Below are 24,460 nucleotides of genomic sequence, written 5' to 3' on the forward strand. Positions count from 1 at the left end.
GGTGACGATCTTGATGGACTACAGCAGCAGGGCTTCGCCTAAACTCCGCTACAGTATTATCGAGGAATATGGTGGCAGGGGGCACCGCACACGGCTAAGGAATCGATCACGTGGATCAACTTGTGTCAACTTGTGTGTTTAGAGGTGCCCCTGCCTCCGTATATAAAGGAGCCAAGGGGGGAAGGAGGCGCCGGCCAGGAGGAGGTGGCGCAGGAGGAGTCCTACTCCTACCGGGAGTAGGACTCCCCCCCCCCCAATCCTATTCCAACTAGGATTCCCAAGGGGGAAAGAGGGAGAGGGGTGGCCGGCCACCTCTCCTAGTCCTAATAGGACTAGGGGAAGGGGGGAGGCGCGCAGCCCCCTTGGGCTGCCCCTTTCTCCTTTCCACTAAGGCCCATGATGGCCCATATGGCTCCCGGGGGGTTCCGGTAACCTCCCGGTAACCCGGTAAAATCCCGATTTCACCCGGAACACTTCCGATGTCCAAACATAGACTTCCAATATATCAATCTTTATGTCTCGACCATTTCGAGACTCCTCGTCATGTCCGTGATCACATCCGGGACTCCGAACAACCTTCGGTACATCAAAATGCATAAACTCATAATATAACTGTCATCGTAACCTTAAGCGTGCGGACCCTACGGGTTCGAGAACAATGTAGACATGACCGAGACACGTCTCTGGTCAATAAACAATAGCGGGACCTGGATGCCCATATTGGCTCCTACATATTCTACGAAGATCTTTATCGGTCAGACCGCATAACAACATACGTTGTTCCCTTTGTCATCGGTATGTTACTTGCCCGAGATTCGATCGTCGGTATCCAATACCTAGTTCAATCTCGTTACCGGCAAGTCTCTTTACTCGTTCCGTAATACATCATCTCACAACTAACATATTAGTTGTAATGCTTGCAAGGCTTATGTGATGTGTATTACCGAGAGGGCCCAGAGATACCTCTCCGACAATCGGAGTGACAAATCCTAATCTCGAAATACGCCAACCCAACATCGACCATTGGAGACACTTGTAGTACTCCTTTATAATCACCCAGTTACGTTGTGACGTTTGGTAGTACCCAAAGTGTTCCTCCGGTAAATGGGAGTTGCATAATCTCATAGTCATAGGAACATGTATAAGTCATGAAGAAAGCAATAGCAACATACTAAACGATCGGGTGCTAAGCTAATGGAATGGGTCATGTCAATCAGATCATTCTACTAATGATGTGACCTCGTTAATCAAATAACAACTCATTGTTCATGGTTAGGAAACATAACCATCTTTGATTAACGAGCTAGTCAAGTAGAGGCATACTAGTGACACTCTGTTTGTCTATGTATTCACACATGTATTATGTTTCCGGTAAATACAATTCTAGCATGAATAATAAACATTTATCATGATTATAAGGAAATAAATAATAACTTTATTATTGCCTCTAGGGCATATTTCCTTCAGTCTCCCACTTGCACTAGAGTCAATAATCTAGATTACACTGTAATTAATCTAACACCCATGGAGCTTTGGTGCTGATCATGTTTTGCTCGTGGAAGAGGCTTAGTCAACGGGTCTGCAACATTCAGATCCGTATGTATCTTGCAAATCTCTATGTCTCCCACCTGGACTAGATCCCGGATGGAGTTGAAGCGTCTCTTGATGTGTTTGGTCCTTTTGTGAAATCTGGATTCCTTTGCCAAGGCAATTGCACCAGTATTGTCACAAAAGATTTTCATTGGACCCGATGCACTAGGTATGACACCTAGATCGGATATGAACTCCTTCATCCAGACTCCTTCATTTGCTGCTTCCGAAGCAGCTATGTATTCCGCTTCACATGTAGATCCCGCTACGACGCTTTGTTTAGAACTGCACCAACTGACAGCTCCACCGTTTAATGTAAACACGTATCCGGTTTGCGATTTTAGAATCGTCCGGATCAGTGTCAAAGCTTGCATCAACGTAACCTTTTACGATGAGCTCTTTGTCACCTCCATATACGAGAAACATATCCTTAGTCCTTTTCAGGTATTTCAGGATGTTCTTGACCGCTGTCCAGTGATCCACTCCTGGATTACTTTGGTACCTCCCTGCTAAACTTATAGCAAGGCACACATCAGGTCTGGTACACAGCATTGCATACATGATAGAGCCTATGGCTGATGCATAGGGAACATCTTTCATATTCTCTCTATCTTCTGCAGTGGTCGGGCATTGAGTCTTACTCAATTTCACACCTTGTAATACAGGCAAGAATCCTTTCTTTGCTTGATCCATTTTGAATTTCTTCAAAATCTTGTCAAGGTATGTGCTTTGTGAAAGTCCAATTAAGTGTCTTGATCTATCTCTATAGATCTTAATGCCTAATATGTAAGCAGCTTCACCGAGGTCTTTCATTGAAAAACTTTTATTCAAGTATCCCTTTATGCTATCCAGAAATTCTATATCATTTCCAATGAGTAATATGTCATCCACATATAATATCAGAAATGCTACAGAGCTCCCACTCACTTTCTTGTAAATACAGGCTTCTCCGAAAGTCTGTATAAAACCAAATGCTTTGATCACACTATCAAAACGTTTATTCCAACTCCGAGAGGCTTGCACCAGTCCATAAATGGATCGCTGGAGCTTGCACACTTTGTTAGCTTCCTTTGGATCGACAAAACCTTCTGGTTGCATCATATACAACTCTTCTTCCAGAAATCCATTCAGGAATGCAGTTTTGACATCCATCTGCCAAATTTCATAATCATAAAATGCGGCAATTGCTAACTGTTGGGTTTCGTAGTAATTTCAAAAAATTTCCTACGCGCACACAGGATCATGTGATGCATAGCAACGAGAGGAGAGTGTTGTCTACGTACCCAACGCAGACCGACTGCGGAAGCAATGACACGACGTAGAGGAAGTAGTCGTACGTCTTCACGATCCAACCGATCAAGCACCGAAACTACGGCACCTCCGAGTTCGAGCACACGTTCAGCTCGATGACGATCCCCGGACTCCGATCCAGCAAAGTGTCGGGGAAGAGTTTCGTCAGCACGACGGCGTGGTGACGATCTTGATGAACTACAGCAGCAGGGCTTCGCCTAAACTCCGCTACAGTATTATCGAGGAATATGGTGGCAGGGGGCACCGCACACGGCTAAGGAATCGATCACGTGGATCAACTTGTGTCAACTTGTGTGTTTAGAGGTGCCCCTGCCTCCGTATATAAAGGAGCCAAGGGGGGAGGAGGCGCCGGCCAGGAGGAGGTGGCGCAGGAGGAGTCCTACTCCTACCGGGAGTAGGACTCCCGCCCAATCCTATTCCAACTAGGATTCCCAAGGGGGAAAGAGGGAGAGGGGTGGCCGGCCACCTCTCCTAGTCCTACTAGGACTAGGGGAAGGGGGGAGGCGCACAGCCCCCTTGGGCTGCCCCTTTCTCCTTTCCACTAAGGCCCATGATGGCCCATATGGCTCCCGGGGGGTTCCGGTAACCTCCCGGTAACCCGGTAAAATCCCGATTTCACCCGGAACACTTCCGATGTCCAAACATAGACTTCCAATATATCAATCTTTATGTCTCGACCATTTCGAGACTCCTCGTCATGTCCGTGATCACATCCGGGACTCCGAACAACCTTCGGTACATCAAAATGCATAAACTCATAATATAACTGTCATCGTAACCTTAAGCGTGCGGACCCTACGGGTTCGAGAACAATGTAGACATGACCGAGACACGTCTACGGTCAATAACCAATAGCGGGACCTGGATGCCCATATTGGCTCCTACATATTCTACGAAGATCTTTATCGGTCAGACCGCATAACAACATACGTTGTTCCCTTTGTCATCGGTATGTTACTTGCCCGAGATTCGATCGTCGGTATCCAATACCTAGTTCAATCTCGTTACCGGCAAGTCTCTTTACTCGTTCCGTAATACATCATCTCACAACTAACATATTAGTTGTAATGCTTGCAAGGCTTATGTGATGTGTATTACCGAGAGGGCCCAGAGATACCTCTCCGACAATCGGAGTGACAAATCCTAATCTCGAAATACGCCAACCCAACATCTACCTTTGGAGACACCTGTAATGCTCCTTTATAATCACCCAGTTACGTTGTGACGTTTGGTAGCACCCAAAGTGTTCCTCCGGCAAACGGGAGTTGCATAATCTCATAGTCATAGGAACATGTATAAGTCATGAAGAAAGCAATAGCAACATACTAAACGATCAGGTGCTAAGCTAATGGAATGGGTCATGTCAATCAGATCATTCTACTAATGATGTGATCTCGTTAATCAAATAACAACTCATTGTTCATGGTTAGGAAACATAACCATCTTTGATTAACGAGCTAGTCAAGTAGAGGCATACTAGTGACACTCTGTTTGTCTATGTATTCACACATGTATTATGTTTCCGGTAAATACAATTCTAGCGTGAATAATAAACATTTATCATGATTATAAGGAAATAAATAATAACTTTATTATTGCCTCTAGGGCATATTTCCTTCAGTCTCCCACTTGCACTAGAGTCAATAATCTAGATTACACTGTAATGAATCTAACACCCATGGAGCTTTGGTGCTGATCATGTTTTGCTCGTGGAAGAGGCTTAGTCAACGGGTCTGCAACATTCAGATCCGTATGTATCTTGCAAATCTCTATGTCTCCCACCTGGACTAGATCCCGGATGGAGTTGAAGCGTCTCTTGATGTGTTTGGTCCTTTTGTGAAATCTGGATTCCTTTGCCAAGGCAATTGCACCAGTATTGTCACAAAAGATTTTCATTGGACCCGATGCACTAGGTATGACACCTAGATCGGATATGAACTCCTTCATCCAGACTCCTTCATTTGTTGCTTCCGAAGCAGCTATGTATTCCGCTTCACATGTAGATCCCGCTACGACGCTTTGTTTAGAACTGCACCAACTGACAGCTCCACCGTTTTAATGTAAACACGTATCCGGTTTGCGATTTAGAATCGTCCGGATCAGTGTCAAAGCTTGCATCAACGTAACCTTTTACGATGAGCTCTTTGTCACTTCCATATACGAGAAACATATCCTTAGTCCTTTTCAGGTATTTCAGGATGTTCTTGACCGCTGTCCAGTGATCCATTCCTGGATTACTTTGGTACCTCCGTGCTAAACTTATAGCAAGGCACACATCAGGTCTGGTACACAGCATCGCATACATGATAGAGCCTATGGCTGATGCATAGGGAACATCTTTCATATTCTCTCTATCTTCTGCAGTGGTCGGGCATTGAGTCTTACTCAATTTCACACCTTGTAACACAGGCAAGAACCCTTTCTTCGCTTGATCCATTTTGAACTTCTTCAAAATTTTGTCAAGGTATGTGCTTTGTGAAAGTCCAATTAAGCGTCTTGATCTATCTCTATAGATCTTAATGCCTAATATGTAAGCAGCTTCACCGAGGTCTTTCATTGAAAAACTTTTATTCAAGTATCCCTTTATGCTATCCAGAAATTCTATATCATTTCCAATCAGTAATATGTCATCCACATATAATATCAGAAATGCTACAGAGCTCCCACTCACTTTCTTGTAAATACAGGCTTCTCCGAAAGTCTGTATAAAACCAAATGCTTTGATCACACTATCAAAACGTTTATTCCAACTCCGAGAGGCTTGCACCAGTCCATAAATGGATCGCTGGAGCTTGCACACTTTGTTAGCTCCCTTTGGATCGACAAAACCTTCTGGTTGCATCATATACAACTCTTCTTCCAGAAATCCATTCAGGAATGCAGTTTTGACATCCATTTGCCAATTTTCATAATCATAAAATGCGGCAATTGCTAACATGATTCGGACGGACTTAAGCATCGCTACGGGTGAGAAGGTCTCATCGTAGTCAATTCCTTGAACTTGCCGAAAACCTTTTGCGACAAGTCGAGCTTTGTAGACAGTAACATTACCATCAGCGTCAGTCTTCTTCTTAAAAATCCATTTATTCTCAATTGCTTGCCGATCATTGGGCAAGTCAACCAAAGTCCATACTTTGTTCTCATACATGGATCCCATCTCAGATTTCATGGCTTCAAGCCACTTTACGGAATCTGGGCTCACCATCGCTTCTTCATAGTTCGTAGGTTCATCATGATCTAGTAGCATGACCTCCAGAACAGGATTACCGTACCACTCTGGTGCGGATCTTACTCTGGTTGATCTAGGCGGTTCAGTAGTATCTTGATCTGAAGTTTCATGATCATTATCATTGGCTTCCTCACTAACTGGTGTAGGTGTCACTGAAACAGTTTTCTGTGATGAATTACTTTCCAGTAAGGGAGCAGGTACAGTTACCTCGTCAAGTTCTACTTTCCTCCCACTCACTTCTTTCGAGAGAAACTCCTTCTCTAGAAATGATCCATTCTTAGCAACGAATGTTTTGCCTTCGGATCTGTGATAGAAGGTGTACCCAACAGTTTCCTTTGGGTATCCTATGAAGACACATTTCTCCGATTTGGGTTCGAGCTTATCAGGTTGAAGCTTTTTCACATAAGCATCGCAGCCCCAAACTTTAAGAAACGACAACTTTGGTTTCTTGCCAAACCACAGTTCATAAGGCGTCGTCTCAACGGATTTTGATGGTGCCCTATTTAACGTGAATGCGGCCGTCTCTAAAGCATATCCCCAAAATGATAGCGGTAAATCTGTAAGAGACATCATAGATCGCACCATATCTAGTAAAGTACGATTACAACGTTCGGACACACCATTACGCTGTGGTGTTCCGGGGGGCGTGAGTTGCGAAACTATTCCACAGTTTTTCAAATGTACACCAAACTCGTAACTCAAATATTCTCCTCCACGATCAGATCGTAGAAACTTTATTTTCTTGTTACGATGATTTTCAACTTCACTCTGAAATTCTTTGAACTTTTCAAATGTTTCAGACTTATGCTTCATTAAGTAGATATATCCATATCTGCTCAAATCATCTGTGAAGGTGAGAAAATAACGATATCCGCCACGAGCCTCAATATTCATCGGACCACATACATCGGTATGTATGATTTCCAACAAATCTGTTGCTCTCTCCATAGTACCGGAGAACGGTGTTTTAGTCATCTTGCCCATGAGGCACGGTTCGCAAGTACCAAGTGATTCATAATCAAGTGGTTCCAAAAGTCCATCGGTATGGAGTTTCTTCATGCGCTTTATACCGATATGACCTAAACGACAGTGCCACAAATAAGTTGCACTTTCATTATCAACTCTGCATCTTTTGGCTTCAACATTATGAATATGTGTATTACTACTATCGAGATTCAATAAAAATAGACCACTCTTCAAGGGTGCATGACCATAAAAGATATTACTCATATAAATAGAACAACCATTATTCTCTGATTTAAATGAATAACCGTCTCGCATTAAACAAGATCCAGATATAATGTTCATGCTCAACGCTGGCACCAAATAACAATTACTTAGGTCTAATATTAATCTCGAAGGTAGATGTAGAGGTAGCGTGCCGACTGCGATCACATCGACTTTGGAACCGTTTCCCACGCGCATCGTCACCTCGTCCTTTGCCAGTGCCCGCTTATTCTGTAGTCCCTGTTTCGAGTTGCAAATATTAGCAACAGAACCAGTATCAAATACCCAGGTGCTACTGCGAGCTCTAGTAAGGTACACATCAATAACATGTATATCACATATACCTTTGTTCACCTTGCCATCCTTCTTATCCGCCAAATACTTGGGGCAGTTCCGCTTCCAGTGACCAGTCTGCTTGCAGTAGAAGCACTCAGTTTCAGGCTTAGGTTCAGACTTAGGTTTCTTCTCTTGAGCAGCAACTTGCTTGCCGTTCTTCTTGAAGTTCCCCTTTTTCTTCCCTTTGCCCTTTTTCTTGAAACTAGTGGTCTTGTTAACCATCAACACTTGATGCTCCTTCTTGATTTCTACCTCCGCAGCTTTCAGCATTGCGAAGAGCTCGGGAATAGTCTTGTTCATCCCTTGCATATTATAGTTCATTACGAAGCTCTTGTAGCTTGGTGGCAGTGATTGGAGAATTCTGTCGATGACGCAATCATCCGGAAGATTAACTCCCAATTGAATCAGGTGATTATTATACCCAGACATTTTGAGTATATGCTCACTGACAGAACTGTTCTCCTCCATCTTGCAGCTATAGAACTTATTGGAGACTTCATATCTCTCAATCCGGGCATTTGCTTGAAATATTAACTTCAACTCCTGGAACATCTCATATGCTCCATGACGTTCAAAACGTCGTTGAAGTCCCGATTCTAAGCCGTAAAGCATGGCACACTGAACTATCGAGTAGTCATCAGCTTTGCTCTGCCAGACGTTCATAACATCTGGCCTTGCTCCAGCAGCAGGCCTGGCACCCAGCGGTGCTTCCAGGACGTAATTCTTCTGTGCAGCAATGAGGATAATCCTCAAGTTACGGACCCAGTCCGTGTAATTGCTACCATCATCTTTCAACTTTGCTTTCTCAAGGAACGCATTAAAATTCAACGGAACAACAGCACGAGCCATCTATCTACAATCAACATAAACAAGCAAGATACTATCAGGTACTAAGTTCATGATAAATTTAAGTTCAATTAATCATATTACTTAAGAACTCCCACTTAGATAGACATCCCTCTAATCCTCTAAGTGATTACGTGATCCAAATCAACTAAACCATAACCGATCATCACGTGAGATGGAGTAGTTTTCAATGGTGAACATCGTTATGTTGATCATATCTACTATATGATTCATGCTCGACCTTTCGGTCTCCGTGTTCCGAGGCCATATCTGCATATGCTAGGCTCGTCAAGTTTAACCTGAGTATTCTGCGTGTGCAAAAACTGGCTTGCACCCGTTGTAGATGGACGTAGAGCTTATCACACCCGATCATCACGTGGTGTCTGGGCACGACGAACTTTGGCAACGGTGCATACTTAGGGAGAACACTTCTTGATAATTTAATGAGAGATCATCTTATAATGCTACCGTCAATCAAAGCAAGATAAGATGCATAAAAAGATAAACATCACATGCAATCAATATAAGTGATATGATATGGCCATCATCATCTCGTGCTTGTGATCTCCATCTCCGAAGCACCGTCATGATCACCATCGTCACCGGCGCGACACCTTGATCTCCATCGTAGCATCTTGTCGTCTCGCCAATCTTATGCTTTCACGACTATCACTACCGTTTAGTAATAAAGTTAAGCATTACATCGCGATTGCATTGCATACAATAAAGCGACAACCATATGGCTCCTGCCAGTTGCCGATAACTTGGTTACAAAACATGATCATCTCATACAATAAAATTCAGCATCATGCCTTGACCATATCACATCACAACATGCCCTGCAAAAACAAGTTAGACGTCCTCTACTTTGTTGTTGCAATTTTTACGTGGCTGCTACGGGCTTAAGTAAGAACCAATCTCACCTACGCATCAAAACCACAACAATAGTTTGTCAAATAGACTCCGTTTTAACCTTCGCAAGGACCGGGCGTAGCCATACTTGGTTCAACTAAAGTTGGAGAGACAGTCGCCCGCAAGCCATCTCTGTGCAAAGCACGTCGAGGGAACCGGTCTCGCGTAAGCGTACGCGTAAGGTTGGTCTGGGTCGTCTCGTCCAACAATACCGCCGAACCAAAATATGACATGCTGGTAGGCAGTATGACTTGTATCGTCCACAACTCACTTGTGTTCTACTCGTGCATATAACATCAACATCAATAACCTGGCTCGGATGCCACTGTTGGGTTTCGTAGTAATTTCAAAAAATTTCCTACGCGCACACAGGATCATGTGATGCATAGCAACGAGAGGAGAGTGTTGTCTACGTACCCAACGCAGACCGACTGCGGAAGCGATGACACGACGTAGAGGAAGTAGTCGTACGTCTTCACGATCCAACCGATCAAGCACCGAAACTACAGCACCTCCGAGTTCGAGCACACGTTCAGCTCGATGACGATCCCCGGACTCCGATCCAGCAAAGTGTCGGGGAAGAGTTTCGTCAGCACGACGGCGTGGTGACGATCTTGATGAACTACAGCAGCAGGGCTTCGCCTAAACTCCGCTACAGTATTATCGAGGAATATGGTGGCAGGGGGCACCGCACACGGCTAAGGAATCGATCACGTGGATCAACTTGTGTCAACTTGTGTGTTTAGAGGTGCCCCTGCCTCCGTATATAAAGGAGGAGAGGAGGGGAGGCTGGCCGGCCAAAGAGGGAGGCGCAGGAGAGTCCTACTCCCTCTGGGAGTAGGATTCCTCCCCCCAATCCTAGTCCAACTAGGATTCCTCGGAGGGGAAGGGAGAGAGGGGGGCCGGCCACCTTCTCAGGACTAGGGGAGGGGAAAGAGGCGCAGCCACCTTGGGCTGCCCCTTTCTCCTTTCCACTAAGGCCCATGATGGCCCATATGGCTCCCGGGGGGTTCCGGTAACCTCCCGGTAACCCGGTAAAATCCCGATTTCACCCGGAACACTTCCGATGTCCAAACATAGGCTTCCAATATATCAATCTTTACGTCTCGACCATTTCGAGACTCCTCGTCATGTCCGTGATCACATCCGGGACTCCGAACAACCTTCGGTACATCAAAATGCATAAACTCATAATATAACTGTCATCGTAACCTTAAGCGTGCGGACCCTACGGGTTCGAGAACAATGTAGACATGACCGAGACATGTCTCTGGTCAATAACCAATAGCGGGACCTGGATGCCCATATTGGCTCCTACATATTCTACGAAGATCTTTATCGGTCAGACCGCATAACAACATACGTTGTTCCCTTTGTCATCGGTATGTTACTTGCCCGAGATTCGATCGTCGGTATCCAATACCTAGTTTAATCTCGTTAACGGCAAGTCTCTTTACTCGTTCCGTAATACATCATCTCACAACTAACATATTAGTTGTAATGCTTGCAAGGCTTATGTGATGTGTATTACCGAGAGGGCCCAGAGATACCTCTCCGACAATCGGAGTGACAAATCCTAATCTCGAAATACGCCAACCCAACATCGACCATTGGAGACACCTGTAGTACTCCTTTATAATCACCCAGTTACGTTGTGACGTTTGGTAGTACCCAAAGTGTTCCTCCGGTAAACGGGAGTTGCATAATCTCATAGTCATAGGAACATGTATAAGTCATGAAGAAAGCAATAGCAACATACTAAACGATCGGGTGCTAAGCTAATGGAATGGGTCATGTCAATCAGATCATTCTACTAATGATGTGACCTCGTTAATCAAATAACAACTCATTGTTCATGGTTAGGAAACATAACCATCTTTGATTAACGAGCTAGTCAAGCAGAGGCATACTAGTGACACTCTGTTTGTCTATGTATTCACACATGTATTATGTTTCCGGTAAATACAATTCTAGCATGAATAATAAACATTTATCATGATTATAAGGAAATAAATAATAACTTTATTATTGCCTCTAGGGCATATTTCCTTCAGGAGGGTGGATACTAATGAGGACTCCTTGGCCAAGGCAATGCGTCGTAAAGCAGTGCATAACCTGGACAATACAGGTATAATGTCATCATCCAAATCCTTTTTATCCTTATTTGGTACTACAATTGCTTCAAACCTAAATAATGTTGGTGTTAGTGTAAGTAGTAATGAGAAGGAAATTTATGTTTCGACTAATGCTTTGCGACGTACTACCTCCATCCACGAATAAGTGTACCTCTACCTTTTGGTCCAAGTCAAAGTTTTAAAATTTGACCAACTTTATATAAAAGAGTAGTAACTTATATGACATCAAATTGGTATATTATGAAACTACATTTCAAAACGAATCTAGTGATACTAATTTAGTGCCATAAATGCTGATTCTTTTTTTTATAAAGTTGGTCAAAGTTTTAAAACTTTGACTTAAGGCAAAGGCTAGATGTACACTTATTCGCGGACGGAGGGAGTATGGAGTATGACCAGTTAAAGGTTACTCCATTGGTTCCTACAAACACATTCCCTCTCATCTAGATGAGGAGGAGCTGCATGCCAGAGTAGATGGTTAGCTCCTAACTCATGTAGTGGGAGAGGTTTCGGACGTAGGCTTGGATGAACCTGGGATTAGTTTATTGCATGAACTTACAACATCCAGATGTAAGTCTAAAGCCTCCCGTTCGAAAAAATGTCAAAAGTCCTCTAAGAGGGCCAAAATGTCTAAATCTCTCATTATTTCCTAATGAATGGCATGTTTAAATAGCATAGGTCTTGGTGACTTGGCTAAATATTTATTCATTGCGGATTGACTCTAGAAGAATAGAAGATGCTCAAGCTGCATAGCTAGCTACAGTGTGGTAAGCATCGGATAGGTTTTTTGTTAAGCATACTACGCTCTGTCTTGACATGACCGTTGATTCTTGTCTAGTGGAAGACAGACTGTAGACTAGAGCCTATGGACAAGTAATGGTGATTAAGACAAGATAGCCGAATTTAGTTTGTGTGATGTGTCGAAAGAAGTTGTTGTCTTGTATTGGTTGAGTTGCTTCATACATTGACATGGTTTTCAGGCTGACATTTGATGAAAGAATAGTTGGAACCTCACAGCCCAATAATTACCCACACATTAATTACCATCTTAGATGCATAGTAGTAATTGGTTAACCGCTCTCTTAATTTCGTTTACCAGTTAACTTCCTTCTAAATATCCTTACATTTCAGTTTCATTACACTCCATGAACTGTATTATAAGGATATTTGAACTGAAATACTTGCTCTGAAACATAAGCATGGCAACTGGTTAACCGCTCGCTTATTATGCTTTTCTTTTTAAAATTAGCTTCCTCTGTTCCATGTACAACATGCAGTTTTACGCCCGCTGTTCCTTTAGATTTTCTCTCAGTTGCATTTGTCAGTACATATTTTGAGTGATCACATTACACATCTCGGTGGGTTGCATGTCGTTTTGGCAACACATTTCCAGCCTGATAAACCACACTCTAGCTACAAGATACTCAAGCAGGTAAAGATGCCTTAGCCACAATGCGGCAAGCAACGGATGGAAGTTGAGCACACTGCACTCTGTCTTGACATGACCATTGGGCGCCTTGTCTACCGGTCGAGGCGACAGACTGTAGCCTAGAGTACATGAACAAGCGACGACGATTAAGACAAGATGGCCGAAATTAACTTGTACTATGATGTGTTGGAAAAGAAGAAGTGGTTTTCTTGCGTTGGTCGAGTTGTTTTAGATATGTTGGCATGGTTTTCAGGCTGACATTTTCCTTTTCTTTAGCAGTGTTGGCGCTTTGATCGTAACTTCCCACGTAAGTGTCCCTATGCGACAACTGCGAATGTTAATGGCTGGTGTGTGTTCATAAGCGTGAGTGTATATACTTGTTTATGAACATCAGTGTCTCTACTATATTTCACAAAAAGGAAAATGCCGGTGGCTTAGGGGGAATCAGCCGGGTCAATGCGTAGAACGCTCAGAATCTTTTGAGTTCCCCGTAAGACCGATGGGACAATTTTACTGCCCAAGTCAGCGTGTCATGTGACTTATGTACTACCCATGATTTTGTTAGCACTTACCAGCGGGCAGCAAGAAGCATCTTGAGGTTTCTGCGTCAACTGAAGATGGTGCTAGAGATAAGGCTCCAAAACCAATGAGCACCGAAGAATCCTCCTCGTAAGTCCAACCACGCACGTTGGTGGCTTCACTTCATGACCCGAGCAGACAATTTAGCTGGGAATCTACCATGGCAGCAGCCTCCCTCATGGTCAACGGTGCCCTCTGGTACGTACGTACCCTGATACGCGCCCACATGCCGCATCGCCGCTACATGCTGCTACAGTGGGAGGCAGGCGCGCACATGGACAGTGAAACGCTGCCGGGTACGCCGGCATATGTTTATGGTGGATGGATCATGGACTGCCGTCCGTTGAATGGATAGATATATGTGCAAGTGCCGTCGTGTTTATTGTCGTCGTCCTCGCAGGGAGCATCCAATGCCCACATGGATAAGCCCGGGGAAGGGACACCGCATGTTACTGCTGCTGGTACCACTTGATCGTATACTCCCAACTGCCTGATCTCATCAACTATTCTTGTACCACTGGATGCGTACTGGCACCCTTATACCAGGAGGAGCACATCCAAAGAGAACTCTTGTGAACGTGTAAGTATATGACAGGTGGATTTGAATTCGAACTACAGTGGGAGTACTAGGAGGAAACTTATACGGTTTGAAAAATAATGCACTTGTGGGTACATCGGAGCCAAACTGGTCGCTGTTTCGATGTACTGGGCGAATAAAGTTTGCTCTAGGCCCATTCCAGCCCAGATTGCTTCTGTCAGGACCACCGCGGGATTCCATTAGATTGGCTCAAATCATTCTGACGGGATGTTTCTTCTCCGACAAAAGTTATGATGGGATGTTTCATGTACTCAGCAGCACCGGAAAAAATTATGCCACCAACTGCTTGGGAGAGCGGATTCCACACGATTGAGCATTAAATTTCACTCACTATCACCAATGAATAATACGGTTGCGCATGTTAACATTACAGGCTCACAATCACAAGATTACCACTACACGGAAAATATCCCTCGAATAGCAGGCAGTCAGAGAGAACTCTCGAATGGCTGGGCTGGATCACATCACATCAGGTGTTAGATATCGCTTGACCTGATTTCAGCAAAAAGGCTCGCCATAGGTCTAGGACTTCCGGGGTCTGCCTCGGCCTCTCTTCCCGCCTCGTCCCGAGCTTTCAGCCGGGGTCTCGGTTTTCTTTGGGCGGCCTCTGCCCCTTCCAGATGACTTCGGCTCTGGGGTAGCCTTCTTGGCTCCCCTGCCTCTGCCCCTGCCCGATGGTTTGCGGCCACGCTTGCCCTTCGCACCCCTTGCATCGCCGTTCTCCTCGTCTTCGCTATCATCATCGTCCTCGTCCTCCTCTTCTGATTCGGAGAGGTCCTTGGTTTTCTTCCGCTTGTTGGACTTGGAATTGGCGCTAGCAGGCGCCTTCTTGGTCACCTTTGGCTCCACAGTCTCTTCTACTGCAGAGAAGAGTACAAAACCATCCATGAGCATATACAGGAAACACCAGGATGGTAATCGCGCAAGCAGGGTACAGTATTTTGGCAGTCAGCACAATTCCAACCTAAACCAGCTCATTTGGGTTTTATGCATCGTGAAAATTCATCTTCAAACATACATCATTAATATAAATATTGTTGGACATGAAAGCAATGTCTTAACATAGTAATGGCCAGCATAATCAAGAACCTCTAAGCTAAACAGAACACAGCATATTCAGTGCAACAGAGGCTACTAGTGTTGTCAAACATCATACCAACCAGGCAACAACCACATATGTGGTTTTGCTATGCTGACTAACATGGCATTTGTGCTCCATATCATGGACAATCTAATGAACTATCCAAACGTTGCTAGAAAAGGGCCACACACTGGCCCAATGAGGTGCAAAGTGACAAGTTATTCAGTTAATGAGATCAAGGTATACAATTATATATCCCAAGTGCTGGTGCTTGACATCCTTGCGATGCAACAGCAACGATAAAATAAAGTTAAATATTATCAATGCAGCAGACAATTGCCGAGTTCTTGATATAAAAGCATTGCAAGGTAACAAACATTTACTCAATGAAAAATAAGAACTAAGCCGAGAATAAGTTTTGAAAAGATAGCTAATTGTCTGACATGAAAGGAGAATATATATTAAAAAAGAGAGGATAAAGCTTTCTTTTGTAACAGATCAAACAAAAACAAACCAGGATTAGCTTTTGCCCATTACATGTTTCAAGCTTGCAGACGATTGCATATGTTCAATGATGTCATTGTAAAGCAAAATAAGATGAATACAAACCTGGGGTGGAGGCATCACCATCATAAATATCCAGCTGAGACAAAAACAGAACATGTACACATATATTAGCTGGGTAATGAAAGGATACATATTCTGAGGTTGAAGTGGTGTATATTAATACTCTAATCACTACAACTACAACTACAAGAAACAGATAGAAGGGGCAAAGAACCCATGAAGAACAAGTATGGAGGATAAGAAGACACCATAAGAGGTACTCCCTAAATTCCTATAAAAGGGGTGTAATTTTTGTTTTGCAAAGACCAAGGAGAAGTAATGTGGTTGTTTCTGGTCTTGCTCCTAATACACCTCACAATTAGCCTTACTTAGAACGTCACCATCGCCATTGAACTTTTTGCTAGAGGTGCTGCATCCACTCATTGTGCCCTAGCATTTACTTCCAGCACACTCCATGCAAGGGAGTATCAGATCTGGCCGTGGTGCATGTGGCCTTTTTTTCCTTGGAAATCATACATGTGGCATTTAATCCCAGCACCTGGCAACAGGGAGGGCTGCCTTTCTTTTTCCCCTATCTGATCACGCGTGCATGCGGATGCCCAATGGTTCAGCCACAGAGAAACTAAAATTGCATGGAACTAAAGGAGGGAACCCAATGTTTTCGGAATGATTTTTTCCCTACAAAAAAGTATGCCCCCTTTTCAGGAATGGAGGGAATGTTATGTTAATGGCTCAGCATGTGTGACACAATTTGTTTCACTGTAACCTCCTAGTTTTACTTCAATCGTATGTAGCATACATATGTTGACCGTTCACCTGGATCTATTACTAATATGCTATTTTAGTTGCTGAAGAGTGTTGTACATTATCGAACAGAGCTCAACTAAGGGACTGCACGCCTAAAAGAAATGCCTGGAATCCAAAGGTTACACATAACATCTGATAGATGATGCAGACTAAATGAGGACTAAATGAGGTTTTAGATATGAAAACTATGCTATAACATGCTAGTACCGGAAGTACAGCTGCTCACTGATCCAACCCAGTTTTATTGATTAGCTTTAGCAATACAAATGAATATTGCATTAAATTTTAAAGTCTAAGTAACTTCAAGCAGTTAAACAGTTCATGCATGAACATGTATAGTTACCTGATCAAGCTTATCACCAGCTTTTGCTCTGTCCACAATAATCAGAGACAGTCCGAATCCACAACCAACACTGCAGAAAGTGCTCTCAACTTAGTATTGACTATACTACTAACAAGAGATGCTAATAGATATACATAGTGATTCAGTGTAACTACTAATTACCCCGTAACATGCATTCCTTCAAGACTGTCAACCTTCTTAGGATTCGCAGATGACCTATGCATAGCAGTAATTTGTAAGAGAAGATTAACAGTTGAAAGTTTGATTAGCTACTATTTCATGTAACATCAGCGTTTTAAATACACATACTTCTGTCCCATAGGACCGTAACCAAGCTCTCCATATTGGGCATTACCCCAGCTTATGCAAGAATCATCTGCACCAACAACGTGGTGCATGGTACCAGAAGCCATGCAGCGGATGTTCCAACCACTGAAGTAAACAAAATATCAATTAAACATATGATTGAGGATAATGCTACTTCAACAGGTAGCTAAATGTGGGTCACTGTTCATCACTATATTATTCTGCAATTATTAACAGTTTGTAAGGAACCTCAAATCCATTAGTGGCTTCGGATACATCGTGTCATCGCCTGTACTCTTCATCTTTCCCCACATGTACAACTGCCCCCCGCCTAATAATCAAACAAAATGATCAACAGTTAATGGTAATGTTTCAGTTATAAATGGTACAACATAATCAACACAATCTGGTTGGGAGAATTCAAGGTATATAATTAATATTTGTCACAAACCCTTTATAGTGGTATATGGTATGAAATCTCATCTAACTGGCAGAAGAAGAAACTACTTGAATAACTGTAGACCCAAGCACATGGGAAACTAGGTTGATGCATGTCACATTATAATGCACCTAAACCCAAGCAGAGAACTTATAGACAAACAAAAATATACATGGCTTCCATACTTCAGAAAATTACTTGACCATCAGAGTGATAAAGCCATCGCCCACAAAACAGGACAATTTGGCTGAATGCTCAAAACATCAAGTGACAAGAAAACTTCATGAATAGCCTTGCTCTAGAAAATGCTTACTGGAACAAACAACCTGCTAAAGCAATTAACTGCCTCCAAGTGTATGTATGCAATCACAGAAACTATTCCTGGTACAATGATATTTGACAGGCTTGAGGAACAGTATCGGTGTGCAGAAGGCTAGGTTCCATTACAAACTCAATGGCCTAAGCCATTTTCCTGAGATGCATCAATAATTGTACAATCACCTCATCCAGACAACATATAACCAATGTGCTACACAAACATAACTGAATACTTGGCCATCTACAAGCTCAAAACTGCTCCTTCCTAATATATTTTTGTGATAAAGCCCAATAATGAACTCCTAATAATTTATACACCAAAACGCATTATAAAATATTCTGTGCGTCACAGAAAGCTATATCATACCAGCAGTGCATGCACAATTTGCAGAACCAGCTGACAGAATAGCATTGGGAGGCAGAACATTGTGCCTTTGAAATATTTCAACGAGGCGAGGTTGCCACTCATCCTTCTGTTCTCTGTGGCCCAACCTATGTAATAAGCAAGTGGTCAGATGAATATTGTTGGATATATCAAGATTATAGCAAATGCATGACAAGAATATCTTACCTTCCATATCCGCCATACCCCCATCTGGAAAATAAAAAAGAAAAGAGTAAAACACAACTATTTGCATAAGAAAAGAGAAAACAGGACTTTAACAAATTGTATGTAATAAAGGAATGAACTTGGAACAACATATGTTAGACATTACAGTATAGGTCATAACTAGTGTGTTTTAACTGTGTCAAACAAATGATGGATAAAGAACATACGTGTAAACAAAGCCACTCGAATCAACTGCAACTGCAATAGAAGTAAAAATAAAGGTGCGGGGATTAGTGTTAATCCAGACAATTCAAAAGAAATATTAAAAATAAAGAAACTAGAAAGTACCTGTATGGTTTGTTCCACATGCAACTTTGACAATAGTTTTCTCAGATAATGTAGCTATTGCCCTGGGACGGGGCTGAGGATCATATGATAGCTTTACTGACGAATCTTTGGTATTGTACTGCAATAGCATGAATCAAAACAGAATTATTTGATGATGGTGATGATGATAATAATAAAATTGACAGGTTTGTTTTCCGGGGTAGCAATAAACCTCATTGTCGGTTCCATGACCAAGTTGGCCATACTGAGGAAGGCCTGCTGTACTGAAAAAGCACAGAAGAATGAAACACTGGTTATAAAACTGACAAACATCACTCACTAACTACAACAACAAAAAAATATCAATTGGAAGGAGATCAAGATGCTTAAGTTTCACAAATTTCAGTAGGACATACAGTATAGTAGAGCCCTCGACTGACGACAGCCAGACAGTAAAATCACCACCACAAGCAACACCAGTCACTTCCGTCACAAGACAGGGCACTGGCGATGCCTCAATTTCTGCAGCAATTTTAGAACAACAGGGACAAGAAACAGTAGTGTAAGAACCAAAAGGTAAAATAAACTGCTCATAATATTCTAAAATTTAGTCGGTCATCCTAAACAATTAAAAGACCTGGAGTGTCTTGCACATTTGTAAGATGTAATAGGTTGCATGGGACAACTAAATTAGATCATTAATGGCTCAACAAGAGATAGCATGTTGAAAAATTTCAAGAAAACAAATATCAAGCATTCTCCAAGCAGACACAGCCATAATTGCCCAAGTAAAGATTATTTCTTCACACAACAATTTTACAATGCTGATGCCATATCAACCACAAAGAAATGAAAGAAGTACCAACCATTCTTTAGGGAACCTGTCCCCAACTGTCCAAATTTGTTGTGGCCAAATGCGAAGGACTTCCCGTCATCAGTTACAACCACTGTATGATTTTTTCCAACACTTGCTTTAATTATTTTATATCTGCACAATGAAAAACTGCTCATTAGCATTTAAACACACACTGAGGCAACCTTTACCACCTATAACCGTTGCAACTAGACTAAAACTGCTCAGTTCGTGAATTTAGCAATAAAATATGCAGTACACAGCTATTAAAAAATTCATATGGAGGTAAGGAAATAGGTATTGCAGACAGTTATCTTACTTTGATAGTTCAGAAACAACAGTCGGTAGGCTACGTTGAAGAGTATCCCCATGTCCCAACTGCCCCTTCTGCTAGAAAGTAATAGTGCTGAGTACCACATCAAATAAAATCAACTATGGAGCTATATTTATACCTCATTGCGACCCCATGTATAGCAACGCCCATCAGCACCCAAAGCAACACAGTGGCAAGCGGCTGGCAAAATAAAAGAAATCATCAACAAAGTGCCAAGGTATGTAGGGTCCCCCAGTATGTAAAGCTAACAATAAGATATCAGTTGAAACTAAGGATGACAGAAGACAAACATGTCATGGTAAGAGAAGAAACCCTGTAACGATTCAAGAGAACAATCTCTGCCTCTCTCCCTCGCTTACTCATTCCTGGGTTCATTTGGTTCTCAGGCTAGCATCCACCTAGTCCTGGCCTTGCTAGACAAGAATGGCTGTTTGATATCACGACAAAAGCATTGCTTTGCCTGACAAGATTGCTAGTGACGACCAAGAAAAGCTTGCATAGAAAGCAGTGTTAGTGTTGAGGGAAATCATTTTGTACCCTTCTGCAGTTACCTAGGTTACACACCTCCCTGTGGCACTTATGGATGGAATTGTGAGGTTAATAAAAGGCAGAGGTGTCACGGTCTCAGGATTAGGAATGTAATAAGCACTACAAGGTCTGCACGGCTGTCAACGAAGAGCTTGGCAGGCTGTGGAATCAGGGAACGAGGAACGACGCGTGGCAGATAGCAGGGTTGAGAGAAGAGAATGGGAATAAATATGGAGGTTATACAGACAGAGACAACCTAGCAAATTCAGGCCGGTGATTTCCGCTGCAACATACAATTCAGGCATGTCCTAAGATCACAAATGCCATTAAGGTTTGCGGAAACGACAAATATCTGGAGAGGACTTTCAGAAAAAAAACAGCTTCCAGCACGATGCAGTTCCACGCTGTTTGATCTTGGGTGATGTGATCGCACACTGCCGTTAGCTGATGACGCAATAGCCGACACTGAAAAGCCTGCCGTCAGCACGCATGTACCGCGTGCTCGGTTGGTCGTGCTGTAGCGGACTCCTAGCTGAAAATGTCATATAATACATACACACATCATGGTACAGGGAGGCCTTGCGGCACAACCTGCAGCATCGACTTGCTAGCAACTAACATAACGGCAGAATTCCAGGGTAATCTCCTCCAGAGCACCCACGAACGTGAAACTAGCAGAGAACTAGAGACAAACTCTACTTCCCTCATCTCTTTTATCTTCCTTTCGTGGTAACTACTTCCCTCGTTTCGCACCCGTGCGGCGCTGCTAACCCACATACTCGAAACATTTCGAAGCGCGCCAGTCCCCATCCATCCCCCCCGAAACAAACCACGGAATCGTCACAGAACGCGGGGAGGGAGGGGAGGGAGGAAGGGGCGAAGGGGCCTCACTGCAGCCGGAGGCGACGGAGACGATGTCGACGCCCATGAGCGAGCGCAGCCGCGTCGGGGACACGAGGTTGCCCTGCATCCCGCTGGCCAGCTTGCGGTTGATGGCGTCGAAGTTGGTGGCGCCGCAGTAGAGCAGCTCCCCGCCGGACCCGGCGGGGGCGGCGGCCTTCTCGGGCGCGGCGCTGGCCGACATTCTCGCCGGCGGCGGGGCGGCGGGGCGGTTTCGGGGGGCCGGAAACCCTAGATGCGGCGAGCAGGCGGAAAAGGGCAGGCAAGCGGAGGAGGGCGGTTTTTGAAATCGAAAAACGATACCACCAACCTCCCGATTCGATTGAAACACTTTTCTGCGGCAGGATATTTATCCCGCCGCAGCCGCAGTGCAGTGGGGCTCCGCTCGGCCAGTGCGGCGCCCGGTTAGAGGAGATCGTGGAGATTTTCGTGCGCGTTTGCTTGTGGTGTGAGGCTGGCCTGTGGGACCGTTCGGTTGTCGGGGCCACCGGTCATTGGGTTTGGTCGTGGTTTATGGGAGAGCATTTGTGTTTTTGGTTGAGGGCGCGGCTCGACTTTGTGGGTTTCCTTTTCGGTGGGACATGCGATGCTGACTTGTGGGCCGTTGGGGGTTGTGGGGTGCCCGTGTCGGGTTAAGCCCACGAGCAACGCGATGGTAGAACAGTACTGCTAAAAAAAATTATTATTATTAAGGGGAAATGCCCTAGGGCGAGCTCTATTACTTTCAAATCACAGTTACATCGAAGATTATATCTGAAAGAATAAAGCTAGGAGGATCACCATCCAAGAAAAACTACAACTTTAGAATAATAAACGTGCCTCGCTAAATTATGTGCGGCCCTATTAGCGTCCCTAGAACAGTGCTGAAAGCTCATTGTACCTAATCTTGTTGCTCACTGGAAACAAACTGCAAATATCGTCGTGGCTGGGCTTAAAACTTCATCCATGCCAGTGCAAGCTTGGATTAATTCCAGCGAATCAGACTTCATGATAACCCCATTGCAGCCTGTATTTTCAAGCAATATCAGGCCCTTTTGCAAAGCTAAAGTTTCAGTTGTGCTAGCATCATACACGTTATTCAAAAGCCATGAGCCACCTGCTATTGTCTCCCCCTTGTAATTCTGAATCACTGCCGCTGCTGCTCCTGACCCATCTTGGAAAAAAGATGCGTCCACGTTCATCTTGTAGCTGCCAACAGGAGGTTTCTGCCATGGTATTTTTTGTGATTGTACCACACTCCGAGCCGCTGCAAAGTTCGATGTGATTGCGATGATAGTGAAAGTTGTCCTGCTGGGCGAAGTCACTTGGTTTCCTTTCACAAACTCTCTCCTCAGCCACCATATATACCAAGCGCCCACGACAACCAATTCTGCAACACCAATGTTTGGGAGAATCGGTCTAATATTTGTCTTGTTTCGAATTATCTCCACCATGACTATGCTGCCAGATCGGTCTACCCTCAATGCATTATCTACATCTTCTTAAATACCCAATGCATTCCAAACTTCCTTGGCACGCTGACAAGAAAATATCAAGTGCTTGATGTCCTCTGCTTCCTCTGAGCATAAAGAACATTGCGGAGACACCTTAATGTGTCTATTTGCTAAAATGGGTCGAGTGGCAACTACACCATGTAGAGCTTTCCACGCAAATATCTTGACCTTACTTGGCACTTTCAACTTCCAAAGAATATCCCACACTGAATTAGTCATCGAAGACCCCTGTCCATCACTTCGTCTTACCTATGAATCATGCTGGTGGTGCCACTCTACATAGTACGCCGAGCAAACTGCAAAGGCATATGATTTAGTAAAGTTACATGCTACAAAACCCTCCACCACCTAAACATTCAGTGGAATTCTCAAAATCCTCTCAGCATCTATAGGGAAGAAGATGTTTATGATGAGTGTTTCATTCCACTCTCCTGAGTACGGATCAACCAATTCTTCCACTCTGGTCAGCAAACAAGCCCCCTTAGGTGTCAAAACCTTTCTAGTTGGGTTGTTTGGCACCCAGCAGTCATTGCATAGATTGATTTCAGATCATGTCCCAACACGCCAAATATGACCTCTCTTGAAAGTTTGGATTCCAGAAATAATAGACTGCCAAGTAAAGGAAGATCCTTTTTTGTTCCCTGCCTTCAAAATATTATCATCCGGATAGTATTTCGCACAAAGCATATGAGCCCATAACGCATCTGGATTAGAGATCAATCTCCAACATTGTTTGGCTACCATCGCGAGGTTAAAAGCATGAAGGTCAAGGAAGCCCATTCCACCCTCATTTTTTGGTATGCACATTCGCCACCATGCCCACCAATGCATCCTTTTTTGATCCTCTTCGTCACCCCACCAAAAACTAGCCATGGCATCTGTAGTTTCCTAACATATTTTCTTTGGGATCTTAAACACTCCCATTGCAAAAACCGGCAGAGACTGAATGACTGCTTTAAGTAGGATTTCTTTACCTCTGAGAGAAAGAAATTTCTCCTTCCAGCCCTTTATCCGAGCAATCACCCTCTCCACCAAGTAGGCAAAGCTATCACTTTTGTCCACTCCAACCATAGCAGGCAAACCGAGATACTTGTCAGATAAAGCTTCGGTCATTATATTAAGTTCTACACACATACTTGCTTTTGTTTCCACATCCACACATGGACTAAAATAAATGATGCATTTCCCTTCACTCACCGACTATCCAGAACTCGCGCAATATTGGTCAAGCACTTGTCTCACCGAGGTTGCATTATTTAAATCCGCCTTCATAAGGATCAAGGAATCATCAGCAAGTAGTAAATGTGAAACTGATGGTGCACCCCTGCACACTTTTACTCCTTCTATGCCACGAACCTCCTCTTGGTGAGCCAACAGACTCGACAAACCCTCTGCAGAAATCAAGAACAAATATGGTGACAA

The 24,460-nt window shown here is 43.6% G+C and overlaps 1 protein-coding gene across 1 annotated transcript; it reads right to left on the reverse strand.

The window, feature by feature from the left end:
* Nucleotides 1–14,491: 14,491 nt before the first annotated feature.
* Nucleotides 14,492–21,860, reverse strand: LOC119365924 (protein RCC2-like). The gene is made up of 16 exons (XM_037631575.1): nt 21,537–21,860; nt 20,236–20,297; nt 20,103–20,170; nt 19,797–19,918; nt 19,347–19,452; nt 19,163–19,214; nt 18,952–19,069; nt 18,831–18,861; nt 18,625–18,648; nt 18,421–18,545; nt 17,546–17,627; nt 17,300–17,422; nt 17,153–17,206; nt 16,991–17,060; nt 15,883–15,916; nt 14,492–15,052 (listed from the first exon to the last, which is right to left on the reverse strand). Exons 1-16 carry the CDS (start codon nt 21,727–21,729, stop codon nt 14,715–14,717), a joined length of 1,602 nt encoding a protein of 533 aa, XP_037487472.1. The 5' UTR covers nt 21,730–21,860; the 3' UTR covers nt 14,492–14,714.
* Between the last annotated feature and the right edge of the window lie 2,600 nt (nt 21,861–24,460).

Source organism: Triticum dicoccoides, chromosome 2B, assembly GCF_002162155.2.
Source record: "Triticum dicoccoides isolate Atlit2015 ecotype Zavitan chromosome 2B, WEW_v2.0, whole genome shotgun sequence".
NCBI lineage: Eukaryota > Viridiplantae > Streptophyta > Magnoliopsida > Poales > Poaceae > Triticum > Triticum dicoccoides.

What these genes read in the sequence shown, in the direction of transcription:
- LOC119365924 (XM_037631575.1), bottom strand. Translation starts at nt 21,729, where the DNA reads ATGTCGGCCAGCGCCGCGCCCGAGAAGGCCGCCGCCCCCGCCGGGTCC. An exon ending in GTCGAGGGCTCTACTATACT is followed by an intron (nt 19,215 to 19,346) that starts GTATGTCCTACT and finishes GTGCTTTTTCAG; the next exon opens with TACAGCAGGCCTTCCTCAGT. An exon ending in AAATTGTGCATGCACTGCTG is followed by an intron (nt 17,628 to 18,420) that starts GTATGATATAGC and finishes TTTGATTATTAG; the next exon opens with GCGGGGGGCAGTTGTACATG.